This window comes from Notolabrus celidotus, chromosome 17 (assembly GCF_009762535.1).
Source record: "Notolabrus celidotus isolate fNotCel1 chromosome 17, fNotCel1.pri, whole genome shotgun sequence".
NCBI classification, from domain to species: domain Eukaryota; kingdom Metazoa; phylum Chordata; class Actinopteri; order Labriformes; family Labridae; genus Notolabrus; species Notolabrus celidotus.
In genome coordinates this window covers 24,437,565-24,452,690 of record NC_048288.1, presented here as the reverse complement: position 1 = coordinate 24,452,690, position 15,126 = coordinate 24,437,565, and the positions used below count along the sequence as shown (strand labels likewise).

Below are 15,126 nucleotides of genomic sequence, written 5' to 3'. Positions count from 1 at the left end.
TCCTGTGAGTTCTTTTTTTTATTAGGTTATGAAAATGACTGAAAGTTATATTGATGCCTCTATATGACTCACAAAAGCAAACAAGACCATTTACGAGAAGATAGATTATTTCTATAAAGTTATTTAAGTGTGTGTAAACACTGCCGCAGGGTAGGTGTCAGACGAGGCAATCAACAGCATGCTGCCAAAACAGACTTTTTATTTTAATGTTCAATCAAATAGATTCATGGTGAGTGTTATGTTTCACTGGTTAAAGACAACAGGATGAGATGAATGGTGAGAAATCATTATAAAAGAATAGAACAAGATGGGGATAAAGATTAGAGGTACTGCTTTGTCCACAGGGGACGCTAACATCGGCACAAACTGAGGTTCCTCACAATTTGAACCAAATAAATGTTGTATGTGGAAATGTCAAAATAACGTATATCATAGGAAATTCTGGATTTTGTCCACAGACAACTGTGACAAGTTTTCAAAACATGAGTTTAACACCATTTCAGAAGTTTCTTTTGGTGATATCACCTTCCTAACTATCACCTCTATAATCAGACAAACAACAAATAATAATAACCTGAGTCTTTCAGCCGGCATCAGAATTATCAGTTGATTAAAGGTGTTGCATCAAGGTGGGAGAGGAAAACATATATGCCAGGGTGCAAGAAATGCAGGAAATATTTAGTGTGCCTGTGTACAACCTGTTCTATAAAAAGACTGATCAGATTTAATCTCAGATCCCAGCAGGACATCACTCTACCCTCAGCAGTTCTGGCTTGTCGGGATCAGGTGGTCGATGTGAAACGACTGAAGGAAAAAAAGAGAGGAGATTGAGAGATTTGTTGAATGGTATGTGTTGATTGCAACTGAAATGTATCTGTGTGTGTTTCTTCCTGTGTATGTGTGGGATGACGGCAGGGTGCGATTTGTGAGCGAGGGGGGGGGGGGCTGATCTGTCGCTGAAGCTGCGGGTGTCACATGGGGGTGATGTTTTGGGTGACGGTGTCATAGAAAGGCGCGGCGGTGCAGCGCAGTGTGAGGGGTGTGAAAACTCCAGGACCACCACCTCCCACATCAACACAACCCCTGGTGACAGCTGTCTTATCTCCATGGCAACCAGTGTCACCTATTCCATGCAGGGCTTATTTATACACTTAGCTCAACTTTCAAGAGGCTGGCTTGATCTTATCGCATGACTCATCTGGTTGACTCTGTGAAAACTGCACTTTTAAGGCTTAAAAAGAGTCTTTTAGGAGTTTTTTTCAGCCTCATTATGCCTGTGGAAGACATGAAAGGCTCTCCGTCTAGTCCAGCTGCATTAGCTAACATTACTTCCCTCATCACAGAAGCCACTTTTTGTCTGTTTTTACAGTAAAGTCTGCACAGACACTGCAGATCAAAGGAGCAAAGCTGCTGAGTGTAATGGCTGCAGTGAATTATGGTCATTGTAGTTCACAAACATTACTCAGGTGTGTGGTAGAATTAAATCTTGATGGCTGAGAGTTTAAACCAGTGGGAACAGACATATTTTAGTCAGTGGGATGTTATTTATGGGACTGTTGTCAGTGTTTGGTCTGTGAAAGTTCAGCTCGGTTACTCTGGTAGTGAGAAAATGTGATTCCAAAATAAAACTGAAGTCATTTCAAAGAGCTTGGTGTCCTAAGAAACAGTGATATCTGTATATTACTTCAATTTTGCGAAGATTGTACACTGAAAGTTTATTTACTTGTTTATTTTTTTCTTTAAAATCCATTAAGTTTCAGGTTTAAAGCTTCAGTGAGGAACTTTTGGTGCCTTGATTTTCAGAATCAGAATCAGAATCAGAAATACTTTATTTATTGGGGAGGGAAACTTGGTCATTACAGTTGCTCTATACACAATAATTAAGAATATCAAATAATATCAATAGAAGAAGTAATTAATAAGATATAAATAAAAATACAATAGTAAGCTATGTAGCAAATAAATACATGGTTGCGGTCCCCGGAGATCAGGAAGAGAGATAATCGGAAATACTTTATTCATCCCGGGGGGAAATTCAGTCATTAAAGTTGCTCCTATACACAATAATTAAGAATATCAAATAATATTAATAGAAGAAGTAATTAATAAGATATAAATACAAATACAATGAAAATAATGATAATAATAATGCATTTTATCCATAGGCGCCTTTCTTGACACTCAAGGTCACCTTACAACATTAAAACAAACAGAGTTTAAATGCACGGTGGTGCAGTGGGTAGCGCTGTTGCCTCACAGTTAGAAGGTTCCTGGTTCGTATCCCTGGCCGGGCGGGTGCCTTTCTGTGTGGAGTTTGCATGTTCTCCCCGTGCATGCGTGGGTTCTCTCTGGGTACTCCGGCTTCCTCCCACAATCCAAAAACATGCTCAGGTTGATTGATCACTCTAAATTGCCCGTAGGTGTGAGTGTGTGCGTAAATGGTTGTCTGTCTCTCTGTGTTAGCCATGTGATAGACCTGTCCAGGGTGTACCCTGCCTTCCGCCCGAAGCCAGCTGGGATAGGCTCCAGCCCCCCGTGACCCCTAACGGGATAAGCGGTCAAGATAATGGATGGATGGATGGAGTTTAAATAACAAACAGTTAATAAAATACAATTTAAAAAGTTTTAAGTTAATGGACAGTGGAGTTGTGGTCAGATGGAGTAAGCCAGTTTAAACAGATGAGTTTGGATTTAAAATGTGGGAGTGAGTCAGTATTACAGAGGTCAGGTGGGAGAGAGTTCCAGAGCTGGGGAGCAGAACGGCTGAAGGCTCTTCTCCCCATGGTAACAAGGTGAGCAGGGGGGGACAGTGAGGTGGATGGAGGAGGAGGATCTGAGGGTGCGGACTGGAGTGGCAGTATGGAGGAGGTCAGAGAGATGATAAAAGTATGTACAGAAGACAGAATAAGCTATGTAGAAAATACATGGTTGAAGTCCCCCGGAGATCAGGAAGAGGGTACTCTGGTAGTCTGTCTGGAGTCTGGCTATGGCAGCGTTGAGAACGTTGGACTCTGTAGTTGGGCTGGCAGAGGGGGATGTAAGCAGCTACCAGTATGACATGTGAGATCTCCCTGTGCAGATAACATAGTCGGAGGCCCACAGCGCTGTCTGTGCTATCCCGGTCTGCCCGGACAGCCGTCCATGGAGATGTTGTGGTCAGGAATTTCCTGATGCAGCCATGTTTCCGTAAAGCACACTTACCTGAAACTCCATCTGACTCCTGGCTAGTCGTGTTAGATCGTCCATCTTATTATCCAGAGATCTCACGTTGACCATGATGAGAGAGTACAGACACAGCTTCTATCTCCTCTCCATAGACCTTCGTCTTCTTATACCAGGCGCACACCTTTGGTCAAAGCATTACATGTTATTTCCTTGCTTATTTTTACCTCTACATTTGTGCTCCTGCTGTGTTTTACAGCGCTTTCCCTTACGAGTCAAACATAGCACTCACTTTAAACCTTTGCAGTGGAGAGAGGAAAAGAAAATGCTGTTTCAGTGTGTAGAGTGCTGATAATCACCTCGTCTGACGCCTACCCTGTGGCAACAGTTACAAGCACTAGAAGGAGCTTTATCGACATAATCAATCTTTTGGCTTAAGGTCTAGTTTGCTTTAGTAGGCCATAAAGAGGGGACATTTGGGATTTCAATCAGTTTCATAATTAACTAAAACTCCCAACAGGAGCTTTAAATCAGGACATATGTAGTGCAGAAATAAAACAACTGAACTTAGATTTCTCCCAACGGTTTGAGTGCAGACTTTTGACGCTTCATACCTTGTTTTTTGCAATGTTATATCATAGTCTTTGCAGGTGAATGTTACTACTGTATTGGTCCAAATATAAGCGTCCCTGGTAATAATACAACCCCCCTTACATTTTTTTGGTGGTGTGTCTCGAAGACCAAATCTTGATTTATGTTAAAAAACAAACATTTGAAAGTGATGATAATACAATCTCAACAGGGAGTTTTGTTCTGACACCTTTAAATGAAATTGAATATCTTTTAGATTAGAGTATTATGTTTGAATTTAATGGAAAATGTTCCCACATGTGTAACTGAAGCACTCGTGTTGCTGCTATTTTACTATAATTACCAAAAAAACTAAAAAATAACCTTTAGTTTATTATTTATCAGGCCTTCTGTCTCAGTTAAAAACAACCACATGCAGCCTCTCTGGCATTCTCTAAGGCTTTCAGCTGGATGTTGGCTCTGGTAATGGGCATGCCTTCGATTCATTTTTCAATAACAAACTCTCTCACTCACTAGTCAGTCTCTTGGAACGTGCTTTGAGGATCATGGTAGTGTTTTCATTGGCTGTTACTTTTAGTCTAGACTGTCTTTTTGGACTCACCATCTTCAGAAATTATACCCTGCGGCATCATATTTCTTGAATGCTCAACAGTTCTTTAATATCTGTGCTGCATCAATAACCATTACCGCAAGACGGGCATCATAACTCTGCCTCAGTTGATGGTGAGCTTTGACTACTTTTGTTCCGGACTATCACTGTGTCTCTCCTTTTTTGATCCCTCTGGCACTGCAGTTGTTAGTGACTGCTGGTGTCAGCCATGAGTGGTACACCCGCTTTACAGATGAGTGGCACAGTCCACTGTTAAGGAGGAATATTGGCATTCAAAAGTCCAGACTCTGAGTGAAAGAGTAAAAGAAATTCCACTTTTTTTCAGATGTTCTTCAAGGGAAATTAAACCCACCTCGAATAACAGACCAAACTTCTTAATGAATCTGTGTTATGAAGCAAAATAATCTACATAATTTGTTTCAAAATTCAGTTTTCAGTCATACAAATGGAAAATATCTGACCAAAGAGACATCAATAATAATCATAATAATAATAATAATAATAATAATAATAATAATAATAGTAATGATAATAATAATAATAATAGTAATAATAATAATAATAATAATACTAGTAATATAACAATGATAATAATAACAATAATAATAATTAAAAATAATAATAATAAAATAATTGATTGGATTTGTATAGCGTTTTCTTGGTACTCAAAATCACTTTTTTTATGTATTTTTTTTTATTTGCATTTTTCAAGTTGGTCAAACAAATAAAAAAAATAAAAAACAAGACAGAAATTCAATGTAATTCTGATTTCAATGTAATTTGCAATCTTATGGAAAATTAATCATTATTATTTTACTTTTATTTAAAATTATTATTATCTTTTTCATTGGTTGTATTACTTTATCCAAAATCACTTTACAGAGAAAAAAAAAAAAAAATTTGAAAATAAAACAGAACAAAGACAGAGGTGGGGCAGGAGTGAAGGTTATGTGTTGCATGCTTTTTTGAACGGGTAGGTCTTGAGGTGTTTTTTAAGTTATTAAAGAGAGTCAGAGTTGCAGAAGTGTGGAGGGAGAGAGTTCCAGAAAGTCCAGGCAGCAATGGCAAAGGCTCTGTCCCCCAAGGTGCGGTGCTTGGTCTTGGTGATAGGGGACAGGAGATTGGCATCTAATGATAAAATAATAATAGAAAAAACTGTCCCAAGTAATCAACACCAAATTCAATACTGTTTAATACTTCATGTTATAAAAACATGTTGTGTGATTCTCAAAAAACTGAGTATATTTGATATTTAACCCCTTTTCATTCCCTAAAATTCAAGCTGCTTGTTCTATCTTTGTAAACCAAGAACTAAATACAGTTTACAGTTATAAAATAAAATAAGTTAAGACTATTAAATACGTTTCACACTTGTCTCTAGTAGAGTGGATCACATGTAAAGTTAAGTCTCAAATCTAAATAGCTTCTTTCTGATATTCTTATTTTATTTATCTCGCCATCATATTATCTTATTAAAGGTGTATGCTTACTGAAGTGTGGCTCAGGATCAGAAATAGGGCCTCTATACCATCACTGACTGCTGATGCAAAGTGTTAATAACTGTTTGTCAGTGTGTCACCGTGTTGTTGACAGTGCCAGCACCTTCTAACTTATCACTTCATTAGAAGTTGTGTGTGGGATGACAACACGGCGGAGTAACTTGACATTCAGCTCTGTCACCTCTGCTGCAGGTTCAGTTTGCAGACAGTTGGAATTGCATTCTGCTCTGTTGTTTCTGACTGACTTTGTTTACAGGCATAAAGCAGTATCGCTTAATGTCTTTGCTCAGCATCCAATTGGTTTTCATTTTCAGGATAAATCATGTTACTCAGACAATTTGTTGTAAGTCTTAGTTGTTTTACAAACAGAGGGTGGAGAAGTGGAAAGACAGGTAAACTAAATCGACTCCCGACAGCATGAGGCGAGACCCTGACGTGAAGTGATACCATTTAACATAACCACCCGCTCCCTACATTATCCTGCTACTTACCTGGCTTCCAACTAAACATACAAATAAGGTGACACTAAGTATTGATCTAAAAATTATTCTATTGATTTTAGAATTATTTATTTATACAGTTTAAAAATTAGTCCCTCAGATTTGAACGTCAGCATTGGACTTCTGTTCTGTTTTTGAACAGCTGCAGAAAATACCAGCAGTACCTGTTTAAAGTCTTCTTCCCTGTAACTTTCCCATGGGCATTTTCTTCTCACTCAACCAGTCCTGTAACTCTGCTCAAGGTATTACCATGTTGCTGTTTGTGTTGCTTCATGTCTGTTTTCTTGTATTTGGTCAACATGTCTTTCACTCAGCTCCTTGTCTGTTTCAACATCCCTCACAAATTTCTGCAATGTTTTCTTCTCCTTGTCTCCATTTCTCTACTGTTGACTGGTCAGCCACTAACCATGAATCTAAAATATGCCCGACTCCTTTTTGTGGATTGATTTGATATGACATGTGAGACCTGTTTTCTTCTCCCAGCATCTTTAACAAAACAAGGACATAATTAAATATAACAGCCTATAAGTAATCAGCTCCTCACTTTTCACTGATTTGTTTGGTTGGTTGTCTTTTGGTTGGTTCATTTATTTATTAATTCATTAATGTATTCCCTTCTTCTTGGCTGCTGGTTTATTTGTTTGTTCATTGGTTGGTTTTTCCATTTTTTATTTGTTGGTTGGTTTGTTGGCTGATTGGTAGGTTGCCTATTTTTTTCTTTGTTTCATTTGTTGGTGAGTTGGTTGGCTGTTTTTTTCTTTCTTTCAGTCATTGGTTGATTGGTTTTTCCATTTTTCATTTGTTTGTGAGTTGGTTGGCATTTTTTTAGTTCTTTCATTCATTGGTTGGTTTATAAGTTGGTTGATTGGTTTTTCCATTTGTAATTTGTTGGTTAGTTGGTTGGCTGTTTTTCTCGTTGGTTCATTTGTTGGTTGGCTGGCTGTTTTTTCATTCTGTCATTTGTTGGTTGGTTCACTAATTTGGATGGTTGTCATTTTTTTGATCAGTTGATGTGTTGGTTGGTTGTTGTTGTTGTTTTCCATTGGTTCATTTGTTGGTTGTTGTTTTTTTTAATTGTTTTTTTTTTTGCTACTGTTGTAAGTTAAATTCCTATTTTTATACTTCAGCTTAATAACTACGACCTTAATAATCCCACTGTGGATGAGGTCCCTGGGTGGGCATGGGATGAGATGAGAGTGGAGGGGAGTTAACTCAAAAAAGTGTAGAAGCTATTTTAACTTAAAGGTGACATATCATGCACAATCGACTTTTTAATGGTTCTCTACCTGAAATATGTGTCCCTGGCATGTCTACAAACCCCCCGAGAATGAAAAACATCCATTCTGCCCCTGTTCTGATTTCTACACCTTTCTGTAAATGTGTCTAAAACGAGCCGTTTCAGACTTCCGTGTTTTTGTTACGTAACAACAATATCCGGTCTGTCACGGAGTCAGAGCTCGGAGCTTGTTCAGCCCATAGACTGTATAAAATAATACTGAATCCCCCCTCCGTTTTTCATTACCTGCACAAATGTGTGCTAACAAGGAGCTTAGGAGGGAGGCATGCTAGTTGTAGGCTGTCTTAATAAACACAAAGGTCACTTTTACTCCCCACGTCTGCAGATTTGAAGATCTAGTGGATGATTTTTATTTACCATGGATAAGTGCTAGCGCTAGTTAGCATAGCTACATAGCTACATGTTGTAGCTGTAGCTGTGTACCAAGACACACGTCGACATACTGACAAATAAAATAACAAGAAACACAGAATCTGTGACCAATCCTTCAGAAAGGTCCTGCTGCCTTTCTGGTAGAGGTAGATTTTACTCCCCACATCTGCAGATTTGAAGATCTAGTGGATGATTTTTATTTGTCATGGATAAGTGCTAGCGCTAGTTAGCATAGCCACATAGCTACATGTTCGTAGCTGTGTACCAAGACACACGTCTACATACTGACAAATAAAATAACAAGAAACACAAAATCTGTGACCAATCCTTCAGAAAGGTCCTGCTACAGGCGCCTCTCCGTCAGGATCAGATTCTGGATCAGATTCAGAAGGTTGAAGTAACGTGATCTCTGAGCAACCGTGTATATTCAGCCAACATGTAAACATTAGATCAACGTGCTGGACAGCCGAGGCACATCCACTTCCTGAGGGGGCGTGGTCAGAGGGAAAACAGAGTGTTCTGAGGAGGACTGAAGAAGAGGGCTTTTCAGGCATGTCAAAATCTGATTTCAAAGTGTTTTTTTGAGCATAAACTTTAAAGACATGTTTTGGGGACCTCTTAGACCAATATATATTGATGAAAAAAGCGTGATATGTCACCTTTAAGTTGGGAATTTACCTGCTGAATTTTGGTTATGGGCGGGGCCATCAATTATATAAGGCAGAAGGCACAGGTGTGTGTGTAAACTTTCTTTTGTTTGGGTTAGTTGGATCGTCACGGTTAATATTTTTTGACCGTGACCTGATTTGAGCCTGTGTTTGAGTTGTTTTTTGTGGAAGAAATTGGAAAACTCTCATGGAATAAACTGAGAATGAACTGCGGACCTGTGAGTAAATTGATTCTTTTTTTTTTTTTATGAATGACAGTGAACACACGTCAGAACCAAGCGGCAACCTCCGGTCTAAAAATATGAGTCAATGCGGAAGTGTTAAAAGCTGCAGTTCATCGAGGATCCGCTTGAGGCTGGCTCCGGAAGTACCGGAAGTCACATACACATGAATGGGGAAAAGACGATCTTTGCAGCATTAATAAACATGTTTACAGCCTGGTACAAAAGATGAGTGTAGTCTGAATAGCTAATTTCTCAATGTCCTCTCACTGTGAGGGGGGTGAATTTTTTTCTAATTCGGCAATTTTGAAGATATTGAGATTACCAGTCTTCCAATGAGAGGCACAGCTGCCTGTGGGAACACTGCAGCTGTTGGCTAGGAGGCTCAAAGCCCGCCTCTTTACGTCACACTGGCTTGACAGAAGCAATATGGCTGCCGCAGCCGATTGGTCTCAAAACAGCTCTTCAGAAACAGATGGGTGACGTCACGGATACTTCGTCCATATTTTTTACAGTCTATGGTCAGAACTAAAGAGTAGCTCTGACTAGCCAAGTGACCTTGTAAACTTAATCAAGAAATCTGCCACTTCAAAAAGGGTTAGGAGTTAAGAATATTTTTAAAAAGACAAACCCTGTTTACATTTCATCTTTAACGTATACCATGGCCCTGCTTTGAAGGGATTGTTTGTTTTTTTGAATGGGTTTGTATTAGATTAGATACACAGAAGCTCGGCTCTTTTGTTGCGAAACTGGCCAGAGAACCAACACAGAAGCTTGGATTTCAACCACTGCAGGCAGCATCAAATTTACCAATTACTTAAGCTTATTTTAAAGGGTTCAACCCAAACAAAAATGTCCGGTTACTTGTTGGTTGTCACTGTTTCGTGGATGAAACACATCCTGTATATTTTTCTCTGCCTGCAGAGCTGAAATGAAGACTGAAGGATTGAGAACAGTGTCACCAAGACCTTGTCTGATATCTGTGAAGCTTTTTTGCGATAATCAAATAAATAAAACACATAAAGAACCATTTCAAGACTGAATTTCATTGTAAACTGCTTTCTACTTTTGGATCTGTAAAGACTTTCGAAAGATGTTAGCTCACAGGCTTAAAAAGTTCCCATCTTTTCAAATTCTGTACTTTTTACCTTAACTGTAAGTCTGAAGGTTTTCAACACAGCAGACTACGTCAATCTTTGGTTTAAAGTTGAATATGAAATGCAAGTAACTGCAAGCCTACAATTTTTGTAATCTGAGTGCATGCATGCTTGCTTCATGTTGTTTGATGATCCCTCTGCTTCTCCTCCTCTAAAGCAACAAATACAGTCATCTTTTGTCCCTTTAGATTCTTTTTGATCTGACGTGCAGCCTTGTATAAACTCAAACCCTCTTCAATTCTGTGACTCACAGGCCTCCTCAGCTTTACCCTGCGACAGGCACCAGTCTGATACTGCTGCTAATGTCTTTCAGCAAGAATTTATGCCTCCATCCATGCCTCTCCTCTCCTGTCTGCTACTCAACCCATTAGAGAATTCCCCACCAAAGGTTCTCTGGAACGCCTTGCATCAGAGCCACACTAATGAAAGGCATTATACATTACAAAGTGTTTGATTTAAGGATGATTTACAGTCCTTTCCCTCTGCAGTGAGGGAACAGAAACCTTCCTGGAGATAAGCTCCGGATAAATCTGCAAAATTCAAAGGACATCAAAGGGTTCAAATTGTGTATAGGAGGTGTCGCTGTAAGAAGCACAGAGAAAGGTTTCTATCAGATGTGGAATTTCCATAACAGAGTGTGAGCCTTGTGAGTTATTATGATCCCAGAATCAATGGCAGCTTTCATGATATGCACCCGAGCATGCACACGCTGCATGTCTGGGTGCTCGGCAGTCGCGTCTAACTGTCACTGATCAGTCGCTGACACAAACATCACTCCTGTCTGTATTTACAGATATCCCGACAGTCCCCGACTCCAGCAGATAACCTTTTTTTGCGTTTCGGCTTCGCACATAAATTTCCCTCACGCTGCAAAACCAAAGAGTAAACAAGCAAAAACAACATTCTTTGTGATGACTTTTGCTGATGAAAGAGGAACTATTTTAATTTTGTTTAGACACAGAGTAAAATATTCATGAATTTTCACCCCGCCTGCCAGTTTTAATAATTGGCAGGATGTCGTTTACCACCTACACCAACCCCTAATACCTGACAGCTTGTAACCAGCAGCATTTAATCACAGCTGACAACTGATAATCCATGTCTGGGCACTGATGGATCAGTGGCTTTTATTTTTCCCTCTTCTTCCTCGCCCTTTTTATTATTTGATTTTTTAAAATTCTGTTTTGTCTTGAAGTGAGACGCAGAGATGTTTAGGGCTGTGAGATGTGATAATTTAGTGTGAATTGCTTTTAAGAATCTCTTGGATCCCGTCCACGGGTGTGAGTTGTCACAAGGTTGAGTTTCTCAATTGCCTACAAAGGATTCTGCAGGTTTGATCTAAATTTATAAGGACACTGCTGCAGAAACACCCACTTTGATGGTCGTCTCGGTGGCTATCATTTGTCGTCCATATGGCATGTTTGTGTGTGATATGCTTCTCCTGTACAGCATGTACTGAGTGACTTTTTTTCCCTTCTGCAGCTAAGTGCTGCTGCACAGAAGGCGCTGAAATTAACGCTGTGTTCTTTTTTTTTTTTTTTGCTGAAAAGAGATAACTTGATTTTCAGACAACACGTTTGTATGAATAAAAAAGTCATTACAGCTCACGCTGGTGGGTGTAAATAAATCGGTTTATTTGGTAATTTGATTTCCTGCATTATTTATCGTTGTCAACACTGCTGTAAAATAAAGGGAGTGAGATGTTGTTTAGTCTTGGGTTCAGAGGCAAAATAAAGTGGGCCGAGACAAATAGCGTTCACTTGTTTAACTCTTGGAAAATGAATGCTTGTCTTGCATCGCCTGGAGCAAGAGCAGTCCTTAACATGAGTCATTTTCATATTTCTAATGAAGTGGGAATGCCTGACTGCTTAACATATGCATTCATTTTCAAGGCATTAGTGTAACTACATTCAGTGTACTGACCTGACATTGAATATATCGACTGTATGGTGATAAGCGCGGGCGGGTTCATCCGTCCGTGCCTTAGATCTTAGAGTAAAGGACTGACATTATTAATGAGCCATTATTTAATATCTAATCCACCTTTATACAGGGTGCTTTTTCAGGAAGAATTCAATGTTTAAAGGTGAATTTGACTGGACTCATTCTGCTTTCTCTCATTGTCTTTTTAATCAGATATTTTATAGTGATTTCATTTTATGAGGATTTTTGCCTCTATATAAACCCTATGCAACATGACTGAGTGTTTCTGTATAGATAACAATTCTTTAAATGCATTTTGTGATACTGAACCGAAGTCAACTGAGCCAATTAACAGCACCCTTGCTCTTGTTATGCAGAATTAATCACTGCTGTAAGGGGGTTTGACCACTCAGAATCAAGTATTTCACACAGCCGATTGATGTGTCAGAATCCCAGGTTATAAATGGTAATGCAGTCAACCAAGACAACCTCAATACCAGTGTTCTGGTGTGACAAAGGGGAACTTAATTAAGATTAAAAATCCTGGGGAATCCTACACCATTTAACAGATCATACAACCAAGCAGCAACCACTGGTCCTAGAATATGTAGCCTATGTGGAAGTGCTAAAAACTGCAGTTCATCGAGCCTCCACTTGAGGCTGGCAGCAGAAACACAGGAAACTACATACACACCAATTCAAAAAAGGCGATCTTTGCAGCAGAAATAAACATGTTTACAGCCTGGTTAAAAAAACAGTGTAGGTCTGAATAGCTAATTTCTCTATCGGCACACACTGTAAGGGGGATGACATTTTTTTAAACTTTTTTTATAAAGATATAAATCTTGCATGTTTTGCCCAAATAAGGGCATGGCTGATTTAATTGACAGGCAGGCTTCCTGTAGCTGTTCTCAAAGAGGCTCAAAGCCGACCTCTTTACCTCACACTAGCTTGACAGAAGTTAAAACAGATGTAGCAAATACTACGTCCATTAATTATACAGTCTATGCATACAACACATACCCTGGGTCACGTGACAGAGTCTTCAGTCCAAGCATCTACAACATGCTGCATTTTAATTTAACACCTTCAATCTGCCTTTAAAAAATGTAAGGGCCTTCTCTCTCAGACCCAAACCCTCCTGCAGCAGATTCCAATCTACTTAAAATAATCAAATGAAGAGAATTACGTCAAAAATTCTGTAATAACGGTCGATATGTTGAATTTAACTACTATTAAAAGCTGATGATTTTTAGATCTCCAGTCTTTGGTTAACATTGTCCTCGGCAAATGCACACAAGGTGACACATCTGATTGTTAAAAGACAACAGGATGAAATTATACAAGTATGATATTATTATATTGTCCACAGGGGGCGCCATAATAAACACACAGAGGCTAAAGTTTACTGATTTTTGAGTTGGATCCCCAAAGGACACATTCAGATAAAGAGTGGTATTTTAGTCTCTATTGGATGATGTAGTTAAGGAGCCTGGACTGGGAAAAGAGTGGCCTGACATGATTTGCTCGGTGGAAATCACTTCCCAAAAGCAAACACTTCATCCCTAAGAGGGTGCCAAGCTCTTGCCAAATAAGCACTTAACTGTACTCTTGAGATAAATGACACTTAAACACAGCCAAACATCATAAAACAAATCTTTTCCATCAATCAGAATCAAGTTGATTTTCTCCAGTTCGCTCACGCCGTTGGTGGCCTTTTAAGAAAGATTTATGTCTCAGTTTACATAAATCTATGTCAGAAAGAAAAGGGATGCATATACAAAGGCTTGACAACAGAGCTGTCCTTAAACCCAGACCATAGCTCTCACTGCATGCACAGATTAAACTATTAACAGCTTGAGTTAACACCTAATCAGCCAGTGAGATTGGATAAAGATCAGCAAGGTAACTAATCTTAAATGTCTATTCTTTTTTCTGTGTGTGCGTGTGTGTGTGTGTGTGTGTGTGTGTTTGGGTGTGTGTGTGCGTTGTCCTCAGGTGATCCAGACCATCAGTGCCGTGGATAAGGACGAGCCTTCAAGCGGTCATCGCTTTTATTTCGCTCTGGCTGCACCTGTTGCCGGCAACCTCAACTTCACTCTGCGAGACAACAAAGGTGCAGACACCATCTTCATTATTCCTCAACATTTCTCTCAGAAAACCTTTTCTCTGTGGTTACGTTATATTTCTTTTTCAATTTTGTAAAAAAAAAAGTCCTGAAGTTGAAAGACATGAAGGATTTTTGACCTCAGTTTTTGTATAACAGGCCTTTTCAAAGGTTGATTTATAACTAGATTCAACTAAAGCAATAATTAAAAAAAGCCTTTTGAACACACAGGAACACATTTAGCTGCAAATTGAGGACTATGGTTCTTGACTTTTATGCTTATATGGGGACCTCGTTGAGAAAGGGATTTTTAATATGAATATGAACAGGAAAAATGATTCACGCTTGAATAATATATATTTGATTTTTAGAATAGGACCCAACTGATGCCTGTAGACAAACTTGTACAATTTTACACCCATGCCTATAAATGTCAGAGGCAGAGTTAAGCCTTTTGCTAATTAAAACAAAGTTAAATATTGGAAGCAATAATAATAATGATAGATAATATTACGTTTATTTCACCTTTCAATCAGACTCAATCAATCAGACTTTATTTATAAAGCGCTTTTCATTCAATGATATTTTAACACAAAGTGCTGCACAAAAAAATAATAATAAAAAGACCCCCCCCATCCTAATCCCAACCCAGCCCTGACCCCAAAACCCAGCCAAAATCCTAAGGTGCAGAACACAATAAATGCAACAATAATAATAAAAACAATGAAAATAAAATGAATAAATACAAATAAAAAATAAGTTGCTGAACGAACTGAGGAAACGCTCTCATGATATCTTAATGAGGAAACACTGGAGGTAAAATAAGATGTTAAAACTCAACACAAGAAATTAAAATCACCAAAATAAAACACATTTTTAAGAAAATAAAACACTAAACTATTAAACCATTAAAAGAAAATAAGATGCTATACTTAAAATTAATAAACAAATAAAATAAAATAAATTACAAAGATAATAAAACACTCAAATATTAAACCATAAGAGGAAAATAATATACT

General features: G+C 38.6%; 1 protein-coding gene across 1 annotated transcript in view; it reads left to right on the top strand.

Annotated features, from left to right (window-relative positions):
• Positions 1–15,126, top strand: part of cdh7a (cadherin 7a) — a 169,601-nt gene that overhangs the window by 126,041 nt on the left and 28,434 nt on the right. The window contains exon 10 of the mRNA XM_034707053.1: positions 13,999–14,116. Coding sequence (XP_034562944.1) covers positions 13,999–14,116 — 118 coding nt within the window. The remainder of the gene's footprint in view (positions 1–13,998; positions 14,117–15,126) is intronic.